The sequence below is a fragment of the Salvelinus sp. IW2-2015 genome, linkage group LG23 (genome assembly GCF_002910315.2).
Source record: "Salvelinus sp. IW2-2015 linkage group LG23, ASM291031v2, whole genome shotgun sequence".
In the NCBI taxonomy this organism is placed as follows: domain Eukaryota; kingdom Metazoa; phylum Chordata; class Actinopteri; order Salmoniformes; family Salmonidae; genus Salvelinus; species Salvelinus sp. IW2-2015.
Window position 1 is genome coordinate 39684573 of NC_036863.1, and position 24041 is coordinate 39708613.

At 41.9% G+C, this 24041-nt stretch overlaps 3 protein-coding genes across 7 annotated transcripts in view; 2 read left to right on the forward strand and 1 right to left on the reverse strand.

Moving 5' to 3' along the window:
- Positions 1–7344, forward strand: part of LOC111950965 (organic solute transporter subunit alpha-like) — a 12030-nt gene extending 4686 nt beyond the window's left edge. Inside the window, exons 2-9 of the mRNA XM_070434531.1 lie at positions 1183–1334; positions 2176–2249; positions 4905–5063; positions 5301–5412; positions 5567–5713; positions 5921–6026; positions 6127–6342; positions 7301–7344. Coding sequence (XP_070290632.1) covers positions 1183–1334; positions 2176–2249; positions 4905–5063; positions 5301–5412; positions 5567–5713; positions 5921–6026; positions 6127–6342; positions 7301–7344 — 1010 coding nt within the window. The remainder of the gene's footprint in view (positions 1–1182; positions 1335–2175; positions 2250–4904; positions 5064–5300; positions 5413–5566; positions 5714–5920; positions 6027–6126; positions 6343–7300) is intronic.
- A 936-nt stretch (positions 7345–8280) lies between these two features.
- LOC111950597 (pyruvate dehydrogenase (acetyl-transferring) kinase isozyme 3, mitochondrial) lies at positions 8281–17928 on the forward strand. 4 transcript variants are annotated; one of them, XM_023968302.2, is made up of 11 exons: positions 8290–8601; positions 11000–11141; positions 11268–11339; positions 11527–11711; positions 11846–11935; positions 15034–15111; positions 15566–15642; positions 15979–16080; positions 16164–16283; positions 16730–16843; positions 16931–17928. In XM_023968302.2, the coding sequence occupies exons 1-11, from the start codon at positions 8499–8501 to the stop codon at positions 17069–17071; spliced, it is 1224 nt and encodes a 407-aa protein (XP_023824070.1). In that variant the 5' UTR covers positions 8290–8498; the 3' UTR covers positions 17072–17928. The 4 variants fall into 4 exon arrangements, with proteins under 4 accessions (XP_023824072.1, XP_023824071.1, XP_023824070.1 ...); XM_070434619.1 differs by lacking the exon at positions 8290–8601 and adding an exon at positions 10616–10707; XM_023968304.2 differs by lacking the exon at positions 16931–17928 and having other exon boundaries at positions 8281–8601; positions 16164–16301; positions 16730–16806.
- Positions 17929–21957, reverse strand: LOC111950596 (choline-phosphate cytidylyltransferase B). 2 transcript variants are annotated; one of them, XM_023968300.2, is made up of 8 exons: positions 21759–21956; positions 20822–20921; positions 20468–20584; positions 20209–20360; positions 19891–19969; positions 19609–19751; positions 18689–18877; positions 17929–18410 (listed from the first exon to the last, which is right to left on the reverse strand). In XM_023968300.2, exons 1-8 carry the CDS (start codon positions 21837–21839, stop codon positions 18159–18161), a joined length of 1113 nt encoding a protein of 370 aa, XP_023824068.1. In that variant the 5' UTR covers positions 21840–21956; the 3' UTR covers positions 17929–18158. The 2 variants fall into 2 exon arrangements, with proteins under 2 accessions (XP_023824068.1, XP_023824067.1); XM_023968299.2 differs by having other exon boundaries at positions 20468–20921; positions 21759–21957.
- Between the last annotated feature and the right edge of the window lie 2084 nt (positions 21958–24041).

Consider the following 24041-nt stretch of genomic DNA (forward strand, 5'->3'; position numbering starts at 1 on the left):
GCAAACAGGCAGGCAATGGTCATACACAGATAGGCAAACAGGCAGGCAATGGTCATACACAGATAGGCAAACAGGCAGGCAATGGTCATACACAGGCTGGTGAATCAAAACTAGGGCTGAAGGCCATAACTGGTTCTCACAAACGAGCTAGGAAAAGGCTGATGAGACCAGGTGAGTAACTAACACAGGTGAAATGCACATCATCATCTGCACATCTATCACTCCAGTGTTAATTTGCTAAATTGTAATTACTTCGCTACTATGGCCTATGTATCGCCTTACCTCCTTACTCCATTTGCACTCACTGTGTATAGATTTTTTCTATTGTGTTATTGACTGTACTTTTGTTTATCCCATGTGTAACTCTGTGTTGTTGTTTTTGTCGCACTGCTTTGCTTTATCTTGGCCAGGTCGCAGTTGTAAATGASAACTTGTTCTCAACTGGCCTACCTGGTTGAAATGTTTTTTAAATAATCTATGAACAAAAATGAAAGACAGGGCTACGTTGAAGAACACAAAGAAACAGAACACAAGGTTGACTAAGAAAAATAAATACAGAACCTTACAATGTCCTTCAAATTGTAGGCTACAGTCTGTGATACAGGCTGTTTAGAGGAACAGCATTGGCTGTGCTCACGCTATGTTTGATTAAATCTCTTTCTGCCCATTTCCAAATGTCCATGTGTAGGCTACAGATATGAATATTTGGTTTCTCCACAGTCATTTTCTGTCCTCAGAAGTAGCATGATGGATCATTTAATATGAATGACAAATGACTTGCATGAACTTTCATCCTTTGCSTTCAGGTTGCATCTCTTTAAGAGTAATTTACGTTTCTGCAGATAGCCTTGATCTCAGTCCATATTAAACCATTCAGGGTACACTTAAGCAGCTGTCTTTTCACTGGACCGAGTGAAGTATTGTTGGGATCTCATTTGCACTCAACCTCAAAAGAAGCTGTAGCTAAATAAGAAGTCTAAATTGATGCTGTTTCACAAATACTGTTGTGTCCAATCCATGGGGATGTGGTCAGGGCACTGACCTATCCTAAAATTAGGTTGTTGTTGCCAGGGGCTGCGACTTAGATTACAGTAAACGGTCCAGTAATGGATTTCACAATGACCTATACAACCTCTCTCTCTCTCTACCGTCTGAATTCCTCACTCTCTCTCCCTTAACTAGAGCTGGATGTCTTTGGGGTGGCTCTGTACTCCATGCTGACCCTCATGTCTACGCTGTCCCTGCTACTATACCTGGAGGAGTGTGTGTTTATCTATAGAAAAGTCCCRTCTCCCAAGAAGACAACTATTATGTGGGTAAATGGAGCTGCACCGGTAAGAACTAAGCTCCCCGTTTTCAGTAGCCATCACCATAGACAGTAACAGTCAAARGTTTGGACACACCTACTCATTCCAGGGTTTAAAAAGTATAGATACCTTCATAGAAAGTTACTCAAGTAAAAGTGAAAGTCAGCCAGTTAAATACTACTTGAGTAAAATTCAAAGTATTTGGTTTTAAATATAAAAAATTCATTATAGATTTCGGTGTTATTTTTAAAGCACGTTATAATAACACGTTTTTTGGGACGCGGGAAACGGTTTTTAATGTTTGATGTACTGCAGTAACTTAACTCTCAAGTTAGCAACATATTTTACATGTATCATTTACCAACTGGGGTCATTTTGACCGCAAGAAGAAACTATTTTGACTACCAGTCAAAAGGTTTAGAACACCTACTCATTCAAGGGTTTTTCTTTATTTTTTACATTGTAGAATAATAGTGAAGATATCAAAACTATGAAATAACACACATGGAATAATGTAGTAACCAAAAAAGTGTTAAACAAATCCCAATTKTTTTGTTGTTGAGATTCTTCAAAGTAGCCACTCTTTGCCTTGATGACAACTTTTTCAAGATGTGAATGAGAATGTCTGTCATTCTGTGTTCATATTTTTGGTCATGACTATTTGATGTTGTATTTTTATGAATTAGAACCGTGTGGACGGTGAATAGATGGCTGAACGTATCATTCGATTAAGGCAGTCCCCCACACCTCTCTGATTCAGAGGGGTTGGGTTAAATGTAGAAGACACATTTCAGTTGAATGCATTCAGTTGTACAACTGACTAGGTTTCCCCCTTTCCCTTTCCTTTCCCTTTCTGTCTCTGTTTCAGGTCATTGCTACCATGGCTTGTTTTGGGATGTGGATCCCAAGGGCAACCATGTTTACAGATATGACCTCTAATTCGTAAGTTTCCTCTCACCCACACAGTACTTACTGCTCTCTCTCCCCTTCTGTCTCTCTTTTTCTCTTCCTCTCTTGTTCTTGTTTTCTCTCTCTTTTTTTCTCTTTCTCTCTTTATCTTTCTCACTCTCTCTTTCTCTCTCTCTTTCTCTCTCTCTCTCTCTCTCTTTCTCTCTCTCTCACATACTCTCCTATAAAGGCAAACACATGTGTACTATACTTTACTATAGAGATGCAGTGCTCTTCCTCCTGTAATAATGAGCTGACAGGGAACCATAGCAAGGAGCACTGACATAAAGCAGAGGCTTTTTAATTAATGCACTCAACTATTTGACCACAGTTTAATCAGTTTCTTAATCATTAATCGCTGTGTCAGTGTATGGGAAAGATCAGAGATCAGACCACATCCACAGAAATACAGTAAATGACACAAACAAACACAAACTTTTTGGGACACAAACAAAAGTTGAATGTGCAGACTAACTGGTTTTGAAGGTTGGTCACACACTCGTTATGTGTGTACATAGCCCTTTGACTTATTCCACATGTTGTTGTGTTATAGCTTGAAAAAAAAATGGATCAAAAAATATATATTCTCAACCATCTATACACAATACCCATAATGACTAAGTGGAAACATGTTTCAATAAATCTTTGCACATTTATTGAAAATGAAATACAGAAATATCTAATTTACCTGGGGCAGCAGGTAGCAGCAGGTAGCAGCAGGTAGCCTAGTGGTTAGAGCGTTGTGCAAGAAAGGTTGCTAGATCAAATCCCTGAGCTGACAAGGTAAAAATCTGTCTTTCTGCCCCTGAACAAGGCAGTTAACCCACTGCACCTAGGCCGTCATTGTAAATAAGAATTTGTTCTTAACTAACTTCCCTAGTTAAATAAAGGTAAAATATTTTAAAACATGTACATAAGTATTCACACCCCTGAGTCAATACTTTATAGAAGCACCTTTGGCAGTGATTACAGCTGTGAGTCTTTCTGGGTAAGTCTCTAAGAGCTTTCTACACCTGGATTGTGCAACATTTGCCCATTATTCTTTTCAAAATTCTTCAAGTTCTGTCAAATTGGTTGTTGATCATTGYTATACAACCATTTTCAGGTCATGTCAAAACTGCAACTTGGCCACTCAGGAACATTCACKGTCTTCTTGGTAACCAAATCCAGTGTAGATTTAGCCTTGTATTTTAGGTTATTCGCCTGCTGAAAGGTGAATTAATCTCCCAGTGTCTGGTGGAAAGCAGAATAAACCAGGTTTTCCTCTCGGATTTTGCCTATGGTTAACTCCATTCCATTTATTTTTTATCCTGAAAAACTCACAAGTACTTAACGGTTACAAGCATACACATAACATGATGCAGCCACCACTATGCTTGCAAATATGGAGAGTGGTACTCAGTGATTTGTTGTATTGGATTTGCCCCAAACATAACACTTTGTATTCAGGACAAAAAGTTCATTTGTTTTGCCACATGTTTTGCAGTATTACATTAGTGCCTTGTTGCAAACAGGATGCGTGTTCTGGAATATTTTTATTCTGAACAGGCTTCCTTCTTTTCACTTTGTCATTTTGGTTAGTATTGTGGAGTCACTACAATCTTTTTATTTATCTTAATTTTATTTAACCTTTATTTAACTAGGCAAGTCAGTTAACAACAAATTCTTACAATGTCGTTGATCTATCCTCAGTTTTCTCCTATCACAACTATTAAACTTTATAACTGTTTTAAAGTCACCATTGGCCTCATAGTGAAATCCCTGAGCTGTTTCCTTCCTCTCCGGCAAATGAGTTAGGCAGGACGCCTGTATCTTTGTAGTGACTAAGTGTATTGATACACCATCCAAAGTGTAATTAATAACTTCACCATGCTCAAAGAGATGTTCAATGTCAAATTTGTTTTACCAATCTACCAATAGGTGCCCTTTGCGAGGCATTGAAAAATCTCCCTGGTCTTTGWGGTTRAATMTGTGTTTGAAATTCACTGCTCGACTGAGTGACCTTACAGATAATTGTAWATGTGGGGTACAGAGATAAGGTAGTCATTCAAAAATCATGTTAAACATTATTATTGCACACATAGTGAGTTCATGCAACTTATTATGTGACTTGTTGAGCAAATTTTTACTTCTGAACTTTAGGCTTGCCATAACAAAGGGGTTGAATACTTATTGACTCAAGACATTTCAGCTTTTCACTTTTAATTCATTTGTAAAACTTTCGAAAAACCTAATTCCACTTTGACATTATGGGGTATTGTGTGTAGGCTAGTGACAAAAAATCAACATTTAATCGATTTTAAATTCAGGATGTCACACCAAAATCTGGAAAAAAGTGAAGGGGTGTGAATACTTTATTTAAAAAAAAAAAATGTACATCCAATTTTTATTATTTCTATTCATAGGATTCATACAATACATGTATAGATATATATTTTGTAAATCCCCCCCACCCCCCACCAGCAATTTAATAGCATGTCAAATAAATCATGAGATAAAAACAAATAAATTCATATTACCTAGTAAATCTGCTGAACAATACATCATATAGCCTCAGAAATAGTGACAGATTATTGATATGGGTGTGAATACTTTCTGAAGGCACTGTACACTGTATCTTGCAAGTAAACACTCTTCTTTTCTCTATAGGTACTTTGCAGTGGTGGTGTATAAGGTCTTAATTATGCTGATAGAGGAGAGTGGGGGTAGCGAGACCTTTCTGAAGCGCAATTACAAGAAAACCTTCAAGATCAGTACAGGACCGTGCTGCTGCTGCTGTCCTTGCCTGCCCCGCATTCCRGTCACACGGTAACCAGTGGCACACCAGAGTCTGTCATCAAACAGCAATATCTTAGCTAAACTGGTTTGGTTATGATGATCATTATTATTATGAAGATATGTAAATTGTCACATTACTTTATCTTTCAACATAAATCAGGTCACATGATGACTCATGTTCAGGTCACTCTTGGGCCAGATGATTCTTTGTGTTGGTAATGTATACAGTGGTAAGAACATGTTAATAACTGGGCTGTTTTCATTCAGGCGTATGTTATTCCTGCTGAAGCTGGGGGCTCTTCAGTATGCTATATTAAAGACACTTCTCTCAATCCTCTCCATAATATTGTGGACCAACGGCAACTTTGATATTTCTGATGTAAGTAATAAACTTCCTTCTTGTGAAAATCCTGTCAGCAAAAAGAAACACCCCATCTACACCTTACGTTTCCAACTGAGCCTGGTGGCATGCCATGTAGGTCCACTATGCATAACCTACCCTCTTTGACCTTTCTCCATGTCTCAATGTTTAGAGTGAGATCACAAACACGGCGAGTTGGATCAACCCATTTATAGGGGTTCTCACCATCATCTCCCTTTGGTCTGTCGCCATCATGTTCATGAACACATGCAACACACTGCGTAGCGTCAGGATCATACCTAAGTATGCCATGTACCAGGTGAGTCTGACCTTACTGCACCAACCAGCTGGTCAAGGAACTGCCTTCTTCTAAGTGCCATTGATGAGAATACATCATCTGCTGTCATTTACTTAGTCCTTGACCTTGGCTTTGTGGAATGTTTTGTCTGATTGGGTCTGGCAGTGTCCGTTCCTACATCCTAATATTCGATGTATCTTCATGAAGCCACTGGTCATGTGTCCATAGCTGGTGCTGGTGCTCAGTCAGCTGCAGACGGCCATTATTAACGTCCTGGCCTTGGATGGAACCATTGCCTGCTCCCCGCCCTTCTCCTCTAGAGCCCGTGGCACCAGTAAGTGACAAAACAGGGCCAAACGAGAGCCATTACTTGATCAATATGACATCTGTGTCCTCCAACCCTGTCTGGTATGTGTCTATCTGTCTGTCTGCAGTGTTGAGTCAGCAGCTAATGATTGTGGAGATGTTCATCATCACCCTGGTCACCCGGGCGTTGTACCGCCGCACTTATGACCCACTGCCCTCCGACCCCCACGAGACTGACAACGACCAGAACACCAATATCAGCCTGCAGGCACAATACAGTGGGAGCATGCTGCTGAGAGATTGTGGTGGAGTGAATAGAGAGAGAGAGTGTTTTGTGTGTGTGTGTGTGTGTGTTGTGTGTGTGTGTGTGTGTGTGTGTGTGTGTGTTGTGTGTGTGTGTGTGTGTGTGTGTGTGTTGTGTGTGTGTGTGTGTGGTGTGTGTGTGTGTGTTTGTGATGTGAGAGGAGATGTATCAACAGGCTTTAAGTAACCTTACTACCAAACAAATATAAATTTACACTAGCTAGGTTTCCATCCTGTTGGCGACAAGATTTTCATGCGAATATTCTAAAATATGCAAATCAAACATGTGAATTTTCCCACCAGAGATGTGTTTCCATCAAATTGACTTGTTGTAGATAAAAGTATGTGCGTGATAAAATAGTGCTACTAGTGCAAATACAATTGACTTTTGAGGGTAAATTCACATATACCGAATAAAAAATACAAGTTAAATGGGTTTCCATCGCGTTTTCAACTCTACTGATGGCTTTGTCACAATAGATATTGTGTTTATAGCGAATGTGCCCACTCTGGTATTGGCACGTGCGCTCTAGCCACAGCTCGTTTGGGTATGCCTAAAATTATGAGATTATTTGGACAAAAGAACAAGATTATTTGTATTTGTCAAATGGCAGTCAAGCATCGACATCATGTCACCAGAATAAGACCCCCGATATTTTTGGAACGGAGCATCAGCTCATCACTTTGGCCTTTCACCACAGACAGAGACACAGACCAGACAAGGTTGGAGGGCATTTCGGTAGAATGCGTTCAGTGTGCAATGACTTGGTATCCCTTCCTTCTTTTCCACCCTGTGACAGGCCAATCTAAAGTTGGAATACATCTGTCACAGTATAAAAGAAGATGTCTGTACTATTTCAGTCAGTTCCTTGCTTTACCCTGCGTGGTGATACAGTGAGCGTATATACGAAAATTGCATTTACCATTTATCACTTGTGTTAAATAAATATAATTAAAGTATATTCGGTGACTCTGAATCACATTTTATCCTGATACCAGATTCGATTGACGCAACCCTTTACAATGTGGAGTTGGATATGTGAGGGTTTTGGAAATACGTTTATAAACCAAAATGGCTTAATGGTTGGATAACATGTGTATTTTGTATTCATATCAATAAATATAGTGTATTAAATCTTTATGCATATGTAACCGATGTGAAATGGCTAGCTAGGTAGCGGTGGTGCGCGCTAGCAGCCTTTCAGTCGGTGACGTCACTTGCTCTGAGACTTGAAGTAGTGGTTCCCCTTGTTCTGCGAGGGCCGCGGCCTTTGTAGAGTGATGGGTAACGACGCTTCGTGGGTGCAGAGGGTCCCTGGTTCGCGCCCGTGTCGGGGCGAGGGGACGTTATACAGTTACACATATATTTTGATTTGATTGTGTGTAGAGAGAGAGAGCGCGAGAGAGAGCGCGAGAGAGAGCGCGAGAGAGAGAGCGCGAGAGAGAGAGCGCGAGAGAGAGCGAGAGAGAGAGCGAGAGAGAGAGCGAGAGAGAGAGCGAGAGAGAGCGAGAGAGAGAGAGAGAGGATTGCGTACTGCTTGGATAAAGACGAATGTCCAAGTTTTTCGTGCCCTCCTATGGTATTGGAGTGATTTGCAAGCAGCCTGGGGGAAACAGACAATTACATTTTCTTTAAGCTATCTGTTTACCAAATAACATTTGGATGAATCCATTCCGTTTCTTACGAGATTAGTTGGAAGAACATCGGCTATTCTTAAACAGTGGCGCGGTATTGTTCATGGAATTGCATGTTCAGTTTGTCTGAACAAGAGCCCTGAAGGTATACATGACCAATAATTATATATTCTCATCTAAAGTCATAACAATAAATTCCCCCCGAATGGCATTGAAGAAGTTACAGTGACGTTCCTGCTAGCTAGACAAAAGCGCACTTTGATGCCAACTGTGCAATTGCACATTTGTATCACTCTGGTGAAGGGAGAGGTTCTGTCAGCCAATAAGGTTGCAGGTTCTGTCACGTGGGTCGGAATTAGACACACACACACTACTTCCGAATGCATCAGAGTAACATGGGAGGCTACCGTCTAAGGAGGGGATATCAGCATGTAACTTGTATTGAGTGTTTATATTGGTCGATGCTAGTAGACAGGGGGTTGTTTGGAAATCGTTCTTATGCCATCAACTGTACTCATATGTATGTGTGTTGACAATTAGAACGTGATTACTTGAAGCAATCATGAGGCTGTTCAACTTTCTACTAAAAGATGTAACATCGAAAATAGAATATTATTCGAGGTTCTCTCCCTCGCCGATGTCTATCAAGCAGTTTCTGGACTTTGGTGAGTATAAAATTAATACTCCCAAGAGTTTAAATGTCATGGACACAGGGTTGCCATTTGATTGAAAAAATAACTGATGGCTTTAATTAACGAACAGGTGTATATTGAAAACGTTTACCATTTCCTAACGGAAGCCAACATAGCCAGACGAGAGTTTCTATTGGACTAATTCAAGTAGGTCCCTCTCCGTTTCGTTTGTTTCAGTTTAAGAAACGTTTTGCAACAGTCGGCGGAATGAATAGACCTCAGATGTTGTCGTTTGTGTGCAATAAGAACATTACTGTGTTTACGCGATATATGGGACTGCGGTACTTCATATTTAAAACGCTTACTTTCCCAATAATGCCTGAGTGTGGCTTTGCTAAACAGTAGATAGTTACATCAGCTGCCACCTCCATTTAAGTAATGTGACATCAGTCTCACAGAGGCCTTGATACATTTCCACTGTCTGTCAATCTATAGTTTGTATGTCGGTGTAGAGATTGATGGCTTCAGTCTCTCAGTAAGCCACGTGCTCTGTGAGAGTAAGTGTCTTAAGTTTAGAGAACAAACTGTGCAAGCTGGACTRTCAAGGTCAACCCGAAAGCTCTCTGTCTGTCCACTCAAAACTTTTGGCTCACAGTTGCACAACACTGTTCGTAGCAGCAGCTCATTATAAATAGCTCCATGTCGTTCTGCCTCTCAATATGAACTGGCCACTGACCTATTGCTGCATGTGTGGCAGCCATATTCATAGAGTAACTGGCAAATAATAATAATATTGGAAGCTCATTTACTGCATTTCTTTACAATAAAAACATTTTTTWAAATGCTATTTGGAGAACAGGAAAAAGCAGCCTTTATCACCTTGGCCCGCTGTAGGTTCATTCACATCAGTCGATCTACAAACACGTGGCCTATTAACTATACAATTGTAATGTTATACCTCTGAAAGGGGGGAGTTATGACAAATGATTCACACTGACACGTGACATTTATAGAACTTTATTGTTTGCATTTTGATGACAGATGTTCATATTAAAACACGTCTTCCTTTCTTTAAGTTCCTAACTTGTTTGATACGATCAGTACAGATTTTCTCAGGGGAACGGGGCCCCGACCGCAACTTTTGTAGCCACTGTACTAATCTCTCTCTCTGCTTGCTTCCTCTCTCTCTTGTCTCCTCTGCTTCCTCCTCCATGCGTTGCAGCTGCCTCAGCCTCACCAATAACAACGTTATTATGAGAACTTAGTAGCGTATTTTCTGCTAGTGCTGAGAGGCTCTGTTTAATGTTAGCCAGATAGAAGGATGAAGTAAGAAGCTAAGTAATRCTAGCCAGAGCCATTCAACGTTACTGCAATAAAAGCCGCTGGCGGCAGCTAGCCACCTGACTGGCTGAMATGGGCAATCTATAAATGACTGTTTGCCAGTTGTGCACTCATTCTCATAGAGTCAGTTTTTGTTGGTTTGGGGGATGTCTGTAGATATGGCAGGAGTCACGCGACGGTTTTAAAATGGCCTTTTGTYCGGACATCTCACAAACACACTGTCAGCAGTGTCTTTAGTTGCMTACTTGAGCCGACTGCGAGCTCGGGTAGTTTGTTTCACGTCTCAGGCCCACTGCCTGTGCCGCGAGAGGACAGAGTTAGATCAAGAATATAAGCGTTGTGATCAACGCTGGGAGCAATATTTCGATTCCCCCCCCCCCAGGTAAGTTGACTGAACATACATTCTCATTTACAGCAACGACCTGGGGAATAGGTACAGGGGGATGAATGAGCCAATTGKAAGCTGGGGATAATTAGGTGGCSATGATGGTATGAGGGCCAGATTGGGWATTTAGCCAGGACACTAGGGTTAACACCCCTACTCTTACAATAAGTGCCATGGGATCTTTAGTGACCACAGAGAGTCAGAACACCTGTTTAACGTCCCATCTGAAAGACGGCACCCTACGCAGGGCAATGTCCCCAATCACTGCCCTGGGGCATTATGATTTATTTTTTTTGACCAGATGAAAGAGTGCTTCCTACTGTCCCTCCAACACCACTTCCAGTAGCATCAGGGACTGACCAAGACCAACCCTGCTTAGCTTCAGAAGCAAGCCAGAAGTGGGATGCAGGGTGGTAAGCTGCTGGCTAAATGTTGACCAGACCTCAGTGTCCTCATATGTACTTATGTCCTATTGCACTAATACAAACATCCGTCAGTGGTTTGTCACAAACTTCCATCAAATGAGGCAGATGTGGAAAKCTCCAAGAATTCAGGTGTTTCTGAGACAGACATTTTGAAAGTTCCAACTGACATGCATGAGAGGTCTGTTGATATAATCTTGTTTACAACCTCTGTCAAATGAACACAGCACAAGTATTGGTCTGCTACCAGTCACCAGTTTATTGACCCCATGTTTTTCCACAGGTAGGGAGAATGCATGTGAGAAGACCTCCTACGTGTTCCTGCGTAAGGAGCTTGCGGTGCGGGGGGCCAACACCATGAAGGAAATCAACCTGTTACCCAGTGACCTGCGTATCCAGCCGTCCGTCAAGCTTGTGCACAGTTGGTGAGAACCTCTGTCCCTCTGTACTGATTCCGGGGTGACTGTAAGCACAGTATTCTGGGATGCATGGTGACATCCGTCTGGGTGTACGCCAGGGTCTGACAGTGTGCTGTGGTCTTTGTGTTTCAGGTACATACAGAGCTTTGAAGAGCTGCTGGGTTATGAACACAGGGGTCCAGAGGACAGCCGCACCTTAAACGAGTGAGTTGACATGTACATAGTCGCATCAGGCACCCACCACATCTTCAGACGGCACTGAGACTTCAGACGGCACTGAGACTTCAGACGGCACTGAGACTTCAGACGKCACTGAGACTTCAGACGGCACTGAGACTTCAGACGGCACTGAGACTTCTGAGAGTGCTCACACCATATTTCTCTGGAACAGCTTTCTAGACACCCTGGTCAAAATCCGTAACAGGCACAGTGAAGTGGTCCCCACCATGGCCCAGGGTGTCATAGAGTACAAGCAGAAGTTTGGCTTTGATCCTTTTATCAGCAGCAACGTTCAGTACTTCCTGGATCGCTTTTACACCAACAGGATATCCTTCCGCATGCTCATTAACCAGCACAGTAAGTGACATGACCAGCCAATACAGCTATTTATATATGTGTGCCGGATGTTGTGTAAAAATAGTGCATGTGTATGACTTGGATTTTATAGTTGATGTTGATGAGGATCTTGATCAGGTGAGACTTTGTTTCAGCACTCCTTTTTGGTGATGACAGAACCACCTCCCATCCCAAGCACATAGGAGGCATTGATCCTACCTGCAATGTCCCTGAGGTGGTGAAAGGTGAGCAGAATACCACTGGTCCTAATGCTTGACAAATAGCAACTTTGAGTCAGACTGCATCAGGGAAACATCAACTTATTCAAACTGTATTCAATAAAGAGTACAGTGCATTTGGAAAGTATTCAGACCCATTTACTTTTTCCACATTTTGTTACRTTACAGCCTTATTCTAAAATGGATTAAATKATTCTACACACAATACCCTATAATAACAAAGYGAAAACAGGTTTATATGACAACATTTCTTTGATATACTTTATTTACGTAAGTATTCAGACCCTTTGCTATGAGACTGGAATCCACCTGTGGTAAATTCAATTGATTGGACATGATTTGGAAAGGCACACAMCTATCTATATATGGTCCCACAGTTGACAGTGCATGTCAAGAGCAAAAACCAAGCCATGAGGTCGAAGGAATTGTCCGTAGAGCTCCGAGACAGGATTGTATCAATTCATAGATCTGGGGAAGGGTTCCAACAAATTTCAGCAGCATTGAGGGTCCCCAAGAACACAGTGGCCTCCATCATTCTTAAATGGAAGAGTTTGGCAACCACCAAGACTCTTCCTAGAGCTGGCCGCCAGCCAAACTGAGCAATCGAGGGAGAAGGGCCTTGGTCAGGGAGTGGACCAAGAACCCGATGGTCATCCTGACAGAGCTCCAGAGTTCCTCGTGGAGATTGGAGAACCTTCCAGAAGGACAACCATCTCTGCAGCACTCCACCAATCGGCCTTATGGTAGAGTGCCCAGACGGAAGCCGCTTCTCAGTAAAAGCACATGACGGTCGCTTGGAGTTTGCCAAAGGCACCTAAAGGACTCTCAGACCATGAGAAACAATATTCTCTGGTCTGATGAAACCAAGAGAATCTCTTTGCCTGAATGCCAAGCGTCACGTCTGGAGAAAACCTGGCACCATCCCTACGGTGAAGCATGATGGTGGCAGCATCATGCTAGGGGGATGTTATTCAGCGCAGGGACTGGGAAACTAGTCAGGATCGAGGGAATGATAAACGGAGCAAAATACAGAGAGATCCTTGATGAAAAACTGTTCCAGAGCGCTGAGGACCTCAGACTGGGGCGAAGTTTCACCTTCCAATAGGACAACGACCCTAACTAAGCACACAGCCAAGACAACGCAGGAGTGGCTTCGGGACAAGTCTATGAATGTCCTTGAGTGGCCCAGCCAAACCCGAACTTGAAACCGGATCGAACATCTCTGGAGAGACCTGAAAATAGCTTGTGTAGTGATGCTCCCCATCCAAGCTGACACAGATTGAGTGGATCTGCAGAGGAGAATGGGAGAAACTCCCCAAATACAGTTGTGCCAAGCTTGTAGCGTCATACCCAAGAAGACTCTAAAAACCTTATTTTGCTTTGTCATTATGGGGTATTGTGTGTAGATTGATGAGAAAAGCAACAAATTGAATCCATTTTAGAATAAGGCTGTAACGTAACCAAATGTGGAAAAAGTCAAGGGGTCTGAATTCTTTCCGAATGCACTGTATATGAAGAGTTTCTTTCCAAAACGCTATATCCACACATTCTTCACATTTGTGTTTTTTCATCAGAAATTATTGCTTTTGGGTACCTTCACGTGGAGTGGGTAACAGGTGCACTATCTCACTTTATTAGCTGGGTGCTCTGCCATATGTGGCAATGGCGTCAAATTAAATCTCAGGTTCAAGAACATTGGGAAACGGTGGAACTCCCCAAAAATATTTTATTTTAGTCCTGGTAGGCTAACGCATTTTGGCAGTTATGCCTTCATCAGAGCATCAAGAGATGTGCCAAAGACATGATTTTTTATGCAGGTGCCTAGGTGATCATTATAATTGCCTACAACTGTGCGATGGCGGTGCATAGCGGTACTCAAACTATTAGTCAACAAACAATTGTTACAATATACTCTACATACAAATACACAGATCAGCAGAATAAAYTCGAAAAATTGCATTTAGGTATCATGATGATGTCGGAAATTTGAGATATTTTAGCGCAATGAATTACTTCCTAGTACACAATAAAGCCTACAAAAATAGATGCCTTGGGGTATGAAGAATAGACATCTATTTTTAGAGAGAAAGATTGTGATTGAATGTATGAAAATATAGCCTACATGAGCATACAAATGACAGCGCAGCCATATATACAAGAATAGTGTGAATGAGAAATAATTGTTTCGACCAAGMGGATGCACGGTGTTTAACCTCTCAATACAAAACATCTCTCGTTGGGAGAGCATTTTAGGGACCATGCCAGCTCTGATAGACCTGTTCCAGGCCACCAAAGAGGACAATGGGCCGTGTTTTGCTTCTAAGTAGTGGTTTGCCATAGCATGTTCAATATTGCCAGTGCTGATCCCTGTTTTGTGTTCAGATATTCTTATTTTGAAATATCTTTCTGTTTGGCCCGCAGGCTTTACAGTCCCTTAAGCATTTACACAATGTTACAATTTATGAACTGTCTCTGGTAGAACGTTCGGCCTGTTAAGAGGGTGTGTGAAGTATTTACTGTTTGCCGTGTTGTTACATCGAGCACATCGTCCACACTTATAGTTCCGTTGTAGAGATAACCAGTTTGTATGGTCAGGCTTCGGGATAGAATGGACCAGCACGTCCCTGATTGTGCATGTCTGTACGAGAGGAGAGGGGGACTTTCCACCAGGCTCTGTTTGTAGAATAGCCCAGTGCACACCAGTCGGGATAATGATTTTGAGATGTCGCGGATGATGATATTATTGGAATGGAGAACACCTTCGTGTGTGTGTAAAATATTATTCATCTTAAGATGAATGTTCTTACTGCAAGTCACTCTGGATAAGGGCATCTGCTAACTGACAAAAATGGCAAATGTTTTACATAYAGATCTCATATTACTGTATTTAATTWTTATWATTTTTTATTGTATTTAAATACCGATATCACAAATTTATAATTTGTACATTTCTATATATCTTTTTTTGTTATTTGTTACGTCTGACTGTGTAAAACCTAGCTCTACTACTTTTTCTCTCAAAGTGAGGCGGATATTTGGTCAAAGTTGAAGACMGTGCCGCATAACATTATTCCTCTGTGTTTCTATGCTACTGTCTTTTACAGATGCTTATGAGACCGCTAAGATGCTCTGTGAGCAGTACTACATGGTCGCCCCTGAGCTGAACATAGAAGAGTACAATTGTAAGTTGAAATGTAATTAAACACGCTGAGCCACCTGTGTATGCATTATAAAAGAGGAATAGCCGTCTATGCATTTATAAGCTGTTGTACGGAGCCATTTGCTTATATGAAGGMTGGTAGCATGTCTATAATGCAATATTGGTAGGATAGAAGGCACTGGCGCTTAGATTGTAAACGTCTGAGTATGYGCTAAGCTCTTGGTTAGGATTTGGCAGGTTTATTAGCTGTAATGGAAAAAGTCATCTGGAATGGAAAGTTGGCCTCATCTCAGAGTTTCCCGTTGGCTCCTGTCGAACCTGCAAATGTAAACAGAGGAGACGCAGCAGATCCAATGGAAATCTATTTCGTGTGATATTACGTGAAACATGACTACTGTAATGATATGTGAACAGAGAACAATTGATACATATTGATTGCCTTTATTTCACATTAACATACATGTCTCTTTCCTCAGCCAAGGCCTCTTCGAAGGCTATCCAGGTGGTTTATGTTCCATCTCACCTGTTCCATACGCTGTTTGAGCTCTTCAAGGTGACTGGCATTTATGTTGTACTGAACGAAAGCTTCTCTAGGCTATCAATTAACTGGTCCTAATTTGTAGTGTACGGTGCATTCGGAAAGTATTCAGACCCTTTGACTTTTTCGACATTTTGTTACGTTAGTCTTATTCTAAAATAGGTTAACTTATTTTAGAATAAGGCTGTAACGTAACAAAATGTTGAAAAAGTCAAGGGGTMTGAATACTTTCCGAATGCACTGTAGGTGTGTAACATGTATGTGTGTATCATCATTGGTTGTATCCTGTTGTATTTATACGTTCCAACTGAGTTATGTGTATTCATTMATGTTTATTGAATGACTATGTAGAATTCAATGCGGGCCACAGTGGAGCTCCATGAGAACAGTAGTGCTGGACTCCCCCCAGTGAAGGCCATGGTGACGCTTGGAAAGGAAGACCTCTCTATCAAGGTCTGTTACTGGCACGGACACCGGTCTGGTGTTTTTACATGACCTCATCAAGGTTCTCACACACACCTGTCCTCTCCCCTCAGATCAGTGACAGAGGRGGGGGCGTGCCCCTCAGGAAGATTGACAAGCTCTTTAGCTACATGTACTCCACCGCGCCCACCCCGAGCCTTGAACCAGGAAATGGAACTCAGGCTGCACCACTGGTAACACATCSCAAATAGGTGTATAGAGAMAWWWWWTTGTTTACAAGCAAGCATCATGTTCGAGTGATGCACGTGCGTCCCGGCACCAAAAAGTTCTGTAGCAAGATAGCTAACACTGATGCTGGGACCTTGACAAACTTAACAGGGAGTGAGTGATGWCCATGAAAACAGACCAGACGGATGGCTATAGCTATCTATATTCAACAAGTATATTATTCTTCTGGCTTTATCTAGCTCTATTTGTGATATTTGACCTTGCTTTTCTGGCTTGGTAATCAATCCTCTGATGACATAGCGACGTTATAGACGTTGCATGTTATCATATCCACTGCTAGTAGAGAAGAGCTGGTTTCTGACGAGGAACTGCGCACGCAACTTTTCATGACGCGGCCAGTCTATTGACCCACAGTTTGTAGTATGAACCACTCTTTCTTCTCCGTCCTTAGGCTGGCTTTGGGTATGGTCTCCCCATTTCTCGACTWTATGCACGTTACTTCCAAGGAGACCTGAACCTCTACTCCATGGAGGGGGTGGGTACAGACGCTGTCATCTATCTGAAGGTGCGTTAAGGACTTGCGTTTAGTTAAGTAGCATATTGTCATTATCATCTGGCTGTGGTTTTATATCTGTTTCTCACTGACCTCCAGGCTCTGTCCAGTGAGTCCTTTGAACGTCTCCCCGTCTTCAACAAGTCAGCGTGGAGACATTACCAGACTGGCCCTGAGGCAGATGACTGGAGCAACCCTAGCAGTGACCCACGTGATGCAGCCAAGTACAAGATCAAATAACTCTTGAGTGTGGCCCTCAGGCAACGCTGCATGCCATAGGTCATGTCTAGTCACATGACAGACAAATTAAGTTACCTTCCACTCCTACAGTGAAGCACAGAACTAAAGCACAGCACTGACTGAAATATTGTCTCAACAGGTAACAKATTTATTTCCATCAGGCAGGTAAAGCCAAAACAGTTTTAATCCAGATCATCTTTATTTCATTGTTTGCTGGTATGTTATTATTGACCACAGTTTCCATGGTAGCAGATCGCGATTGGTGACCACCTCCGTCAGATAGCATGACTCTGTTATTAGGTTTAATAAGTGTCACGTGGGAGTGACACCACAGGAAATAATGTACTTTTTCCCTTAATGCAAATATTTGCCTAGCGTAACAGTATACTGTGTGAAACAAGAATATTAGTTTATCATTTTTTGGCAGTGTGCAATGGTTTTCAATAGATTAACSCAGTGGGCATTTTCCCGGCTTAGAAAAAGGGATTAGGTTAGTATGTATGTATGTGTTTGTGACATGTGACATAAAATGTTACTCAGGATGGTATTTGAATGCATGATGATGCAATTTGGTACTGTAAGTTTATAAGAGATTATAATCACTTTGGATGCTTAGGAAATGCATGGAACAATATCTAAATAAATTGAGATATCTTACTTTAGATTACTTATTGCATGACAAAATACTCTCAGAAATGATTGTTTTGTATTTAATATTTCATAGAAACAGTGTATTTTTAAAAGAAAATGTGTGAAATGTTTTGTTTTTACTGCATATCATAGACAACTGAATGCAAATTTGAGCGTTTCACTAAGTATTTCGAAAGAAAAATAAAGCCTGGTTGATGCAAAATGGAGACAGTGAAAGTGGTATTATTTTTATGTTTTTGTGTGGTACAGGAATTAGAAGTGAGAATGGAGTGAGTCACTGATTGAGATGCCACAGTGCATTCAGTTACCTTAACAACATACACAATCAAATAACACAAATATGGTAAACTGTGGGYGACATCTTACATACACGAAGTGCACAAAGTAACTGTGTACACTGAGTGTTTGTGTTTGTTTGGGAATGACAGTGCCATCTCTACTCGTCATCCCCCTCACTCGTGCTGCTGAGGGAGGTTAAGGGACGGGCAGAGGCACCCTTACAAGGGGAGGTGGAAGAGGAATGAGGGGAACGAGGGGATCGGGAGGAAGGGGATGTGGGAGAGGAGGGGGGCGATGGGGAGCGCCCTCTGGTGGGGCTGCTACTGGGGGAGCCACGGGGCGAGGCAACGGGTGACGCGTAGGGTGACAGGGCCTGGAGCATGCGCCCACTCTGCTCCTGGATCACATGCTGCTCGGAGAGAGAGAGAGAGAGCAACAGAGAGAGAGAGCAGGACAGAGAGTGAGAGAGCAAGAGATAGGGAGGGAGAGATAGAGGGAGAGATAGAGGGCGAGAAAGAGTGAATTAATAGTTTTTTGTTTGTCCAAGTAAGTGTTGCTTTACTAAGCTACTTGTTCATAATGAGTGGTCACTTGCTTAGAGGAATGAGATCAATACTAACTATCTTCCCCTATTGACCGTTAACACTTCCTACTATGGTATCTATTGTGGGCTAAAGGTAAACTCACCCACGCTCCATCTGGACCAAACAACTCCAGGAAATTCCCAATGAACTCCCGTGACTTCTCCTCCCACTTCTGGATGAGGTCATGGCTCTTCTCCTCCACCTTGAACACAAAGTGCTTGGACTTCTCCTCCACTGTCTTCACCGTCTCCTTCATACGATCCACCTGGTTCTGCAGACGGATTTTCTTCTCCTGCAGAATAAATCAAATGTGTAGACTACTTGAAATGCTTACTCATGAGCCCATTCCCAACAATGCAGAGCTAGAAAGTAAGACAAATATTTGCTAAAAAAAAAGGAAATAGTAACACAATAACAATAATGAGGCTATATACAAAGAGTACCAGTACTGAGTCAATGTGCAGAGGTACGAGGTAGTTGAGGTAATACAGTATGTTCATGTAGGTAAGGGTAAAAGTGACTAGGCAATCAGGATAGATAATAAACACAGTAGCACCAGTGTATGTGAAGTGTGAAAGTGTGTCTGTGTGTGTGTGTGTGTGTGTGTCAGTGTGTCAGTGTGTGGGTAGAGTAGTGAGTGTGCATAGAGCCAGTGCAAGAGAGTCAGTGCAAATAATAAAGATTAAAAATAAAATAATAAAGTCAATGTAAATAGTCCGGTGGCCATTTGATGAACTGTTCAGCAGTCTTATGGCTTGGGGGTTGAAGCTGTTCAGGAACCTTTTGGTCCCAGACTTGGCGCTCCGGTACCGTTTGCCGTGCGATAGCAGAGAGAACAGTCTATGTATGACAAGTCAAGTGGTCGGCTATAAGGCATCAACTAAAAGTGGTCTTTTGTTATCAACCACAACCACCAACACTGTAACAACCATTTCACTTCCTCAAATACAAATTATTGTAACAAATGGTTATTCCAACTTAATTAATTGTTCGAAGTTAATTAGGTGATTAGGTCATTCATACCCTGATGAAGCTAACGTTGAGGTCTCTGGCTGTGTAGCCTCTCTGCAGGTTGCGTCGGACATAAAGATCATAGTCTCTCACTATCCTGGTGATGAGGTCGGATGTAGAGATGCCGTCTGTCCTCTGTGTGGCCACAAACATCCCTGAGACCCAACAGAGAGAACACAGCTCAGCCAAGATGGCACAGGTAAGGGAATAGGCGGTCGGTAGCTCAGCAAACACACAGAGACACAATCTCAAATGGCTACAAGTTCATGTCTGTTTCAGAGCAGATTTGTTTACCTGCTTCCTTGATGTGTTTGTAGACATCCTCTGATCCTGCAGAGGTGTATGGGATATCGTCATGGGCCACAAAGTCAATCTGGKGAAATCCCAGAATAGCACTAAAATGATTTTATGTGGAAAAAAGGGACATGGGCTATGTACATCTGTATCAGATTTTAGGACTGATCAAATCAAATATATTTATGAAGCCCTTTTACATCAGCAGATGTCACAGAGTGCTTATACAGAAACCCCAGCCTGAAACCCAGAACCRCAAGCAATGCAGATGGTTTGTAATATTGAGTGGTGTACTGTATATGACCCAGAAGTGCCGACCTTGTGTTTCTTCAGGAAGTCAGGGCTGAGGGTCCAGGGAGCGTCCCGTACCACCTCATCCACATAGCGACAGTGTATCAGGGCTTCGTAGCGCTCCGACTCTGTCATCACCGTGTAGCCCTTATACTTGTGTGTGAGTTCATCACTGCAGACTGCAAGGACAGACACACAATGGCATACTCTCTCTGTGTGTGGTTTATGTACATGCTTGTTTGTACAGTCTTTGAAAGGCACTTGAAATTCAAAAGATATGATTTACCTCCCACTATGAGATGTGTGTTGGGGAACAAGTTCTTTGCTTGCATCAGAGCACGMGCGTGTCCAGAGTGGAAGAGGTCAAAGATCCCATCGGCATAGACTCGCACCGGCCGGATTGCTACAAGAAAAGCAAAAACAATAACTGTATCGATGTCTCGCTGCGTTCTCCTCTTCTCACCTCTCACGTTCACATCCCTCTGACTCTCTCTTGACTGGCCCTTATCTCTTCTCTTCCGCTGTCCATCCTTCAATATTCCCAGTGAGGATTGATAAAACTGGTGGTGAAACTGACCTATGATCAGTCTGACTGGTCTGTGATTGGTCTGGCCTGTGGAGACCTGTAATGAAGACTGACCTGGCGTGCCTCTCTTGGCCTGGGCGATGGTCATCTTTTCATGAGGAACTTCTGACTCATATCCTGTTTTCTTGGCAAATAATGCTGGCTCCCTCAGAGTCTGAGATGACACAGAAAGAGTTAACCTACCTCATGGGAGGGGATATCGGTACATAAATGATTTGGGSATAATAAATACTCTATAAGTAAAGTATTTTATGTTTACAGTGATGGAAATCATCGGGGCTGTAATAAGTGTTTGGATATGTAAGGAATTTCTGGCGTCATTAGTGTTTATATCTGCATGTGAGGGCTAGTGGGTGTGTATATGGTTGCTAGGAATTATCTGTAGAGTTGTCAGTATACTTTGAACTCTGAGCTGTTTGACATCTGTACATGATTTAAGAATTGACTTCAATCCCTGCGGAAGAAAAAGTTTTMATTGAAGGTAGAGATCAATTTACCATGCGAAGAGCTATACCACAATGCTTTAACATTACGACATTTACAACAGTGACAGTACCATGACATTTATTGAGGAATCGTTTGTAGCTGCCTATGTTATACAATACACTGGGGAACAGAGTCAGGTATAGCCTACCTTCGACGCATGCACTCCCATACTGTACACAGATTCACTAAAGCATACAATAAGATCATATTACACAATACTTATTTCCAGAGCAACATAATAATTGACTGTTGTTGGCTACACTATGTTTACTAGTAATGATAGATCAAATATAGAATTGTAGAAAATGCAACATTTGCTGAGTCAGCAATGCTGGCTGCATATAGGGTTTGTCATTGAGAATGAAGTACTGAAAAATAGGCTCAAAATGTGGATCAGTAGTCTCTGACAGTAAATCACYTCAGACCTGGCAGAGATTAGACATTATATGCAAAAAAAATATTAAATTAACCGTTTGATAAACCTCCTATAGGTAGTCTAACTCACCTTGCGGGGTCCCCCACTGCGTTGCTGTTGGGGCTGGTGTGGTCCGCTGTTGGCTCTGGAGCCACGTCTCCTTCCCACCATGCTGGATGTTCTGTTGCCTTGTTCACCTGTCGACTGGCGCCTCGTCCGCTTGCTCGTACTCCAAGCCTGTCAGTGCTGCACTCCTGCAATCTATGAGGGAGTTTGAAAGTTTGCATGTTGCTGGCTGGTCTGACCCCGGTGACAAGAAAATCTAATGTGCAAAGTTCAAGGTAAAGAGTAGTTGATACTTCAGGCTCTGTAAAGGAAAGGAGGTGAATCAAGGGTTCCCCACGTAGGCCTAAACAGACATTTACAATCTGACTGCTCTCTTATTTTTTGGTCTAAGCTTATAAATTATATGTAAATGTAGTCATGCTGTTATGAACTTTCTTACATTTGTAAAGTAATAAATAACCTTATTATTGGCGTGTCTACTGGAAACAGATGTTCAACTTGGTCTCGTGGGATAATATAATTTTATTTTTAACATGATATTTCCGAGTTTCATGAATAGAAACTGCTCCCAAAAATGATCTGACTGGGGCGACCTTTGGACCCAGACATAGTAGTGGGACAAGCTGTTCCAGTGGGTCAAGAGGAAGCTTAAAGTTGCCTATCTATGTACTCCACTGCAATGTTTACTGAAAGCTCAATCAATCAAGCAAYGTCATTAATGGCCCCCACGACACATCTGTGACTGTCATTCCACCTGATCATGATTCCCAAATCACCCCATGGACATTGACACTATGCCCTTATGCCTGAATCAGCCCATGGACATTTGGACCATAACATAAGACTGTATTATCCCAYTGAGCTATAGGCTAGGCCTTCCCTTGCAAAAATACGCATGACAAATGAGCAATTTTTGTAAATATAAACGTACACTGCTTAGCCTAAAAACATGGTTAAAACTATAATTTGAATATCAGTCCCTGCATCCGTATTTGTAGTCTATGGATTTGAGAGTGGTTGCATTTCTCTAGTCCCATCCCTCAGCTTTTTACCGAAACTGTGGCGGGGWGKCCCATTTGTTAATGTTTCAATTAAGGATGGCAGCTTGAAACACCTTTAATAGAGTAATAGGGTTATTAGAATGGTGGAATCCTCTAGTGCGTGAGTTACTTTTATGCCATTRATATCAAGCAAAGCTTCTGAAGTCGAGAGCAACATCCTTAGTATTGCAAACCAAAATAATTATATTGAAAGCAAAACATAAACCCAAAAGAATTGACAACGAAACGAAATATTGCAAGAGCAAATTAATTATGAATGGATCCCATTTTATGATACTGTCACGCCCTGGCCTTAGTTWTCTTTGTTTTCTGTAATATTTTGGTTAGGTCAGGGTATGACAGGGGGGATGTTTGTGTGTATTTGTCTCGTCTTGGGTGGTTGTATGGTATAGGGGKTTTTGGTAGAGTGTATGGGTTTGTGTTGAGTGTAGGTGTCTAGGTAAGTCTATGGTTGCCTGAATGGTTCTCAATCAGAGACAGCTGTCATTCATTGTCTCTGATTGGGAGCCATATTTAAGGCAGCCATATCCAGTAGGCTATTGTGGGTAATTGTCTATGTGTAGTGTTTAGTGTCAGCACTATTTCTTTGAATAGCTTCACGGTCGTCTGTTTGTTGTTTTTGTTCGTCTTCATAAATAAAAGAAGATGTCGTTCTATCACGCTGCGCCTTGGTCCTCTATCCAAAGTTACGACGATCGTGACAGATACTCAATGAAATAAAACTACTCCCTCTTTCCTGTCTTTGGTTGTGTTACCTTGGCCTTTGCTTTCGCTGCCTTTTTTCCAGTTGCAAGTTTTGTAACATTTGTTCCTGCACCCCACTGCTGGTTTGCCTCTGAAGATAAGCATTGTTGATCCTGGATGGGAGGACGAAGACCAGACATAGTTGGAAGTGGTGAATTTTTTACTTTAAAAATCACGTMATTTATTCACAGGTGTGTTCACGTGTCTGAAAAGCAAGTGATTTTKAAAATGTTTTTTTTTGTAAGGGTGAACTCGAGGAGCAAGATTGTGGAAAGCCTGATGATCTGAAAATAATATTTGAGTGGTAGCAAATCATTGGCAATAGGGAGAAGTATAAGGAACTGTTACCCAAAGCCTTTGTTTTGACCTACTGGTTTGTGGTCAATTACATTTCTATTGTTAAGCATGTTATTTATCAGTAAAGACTTTCAGCTGTTCACAATAATGTCTAGGATGGAAGGGTATGTGGAATCAGAAAAGTATGACGTGGAGGTAGACATTT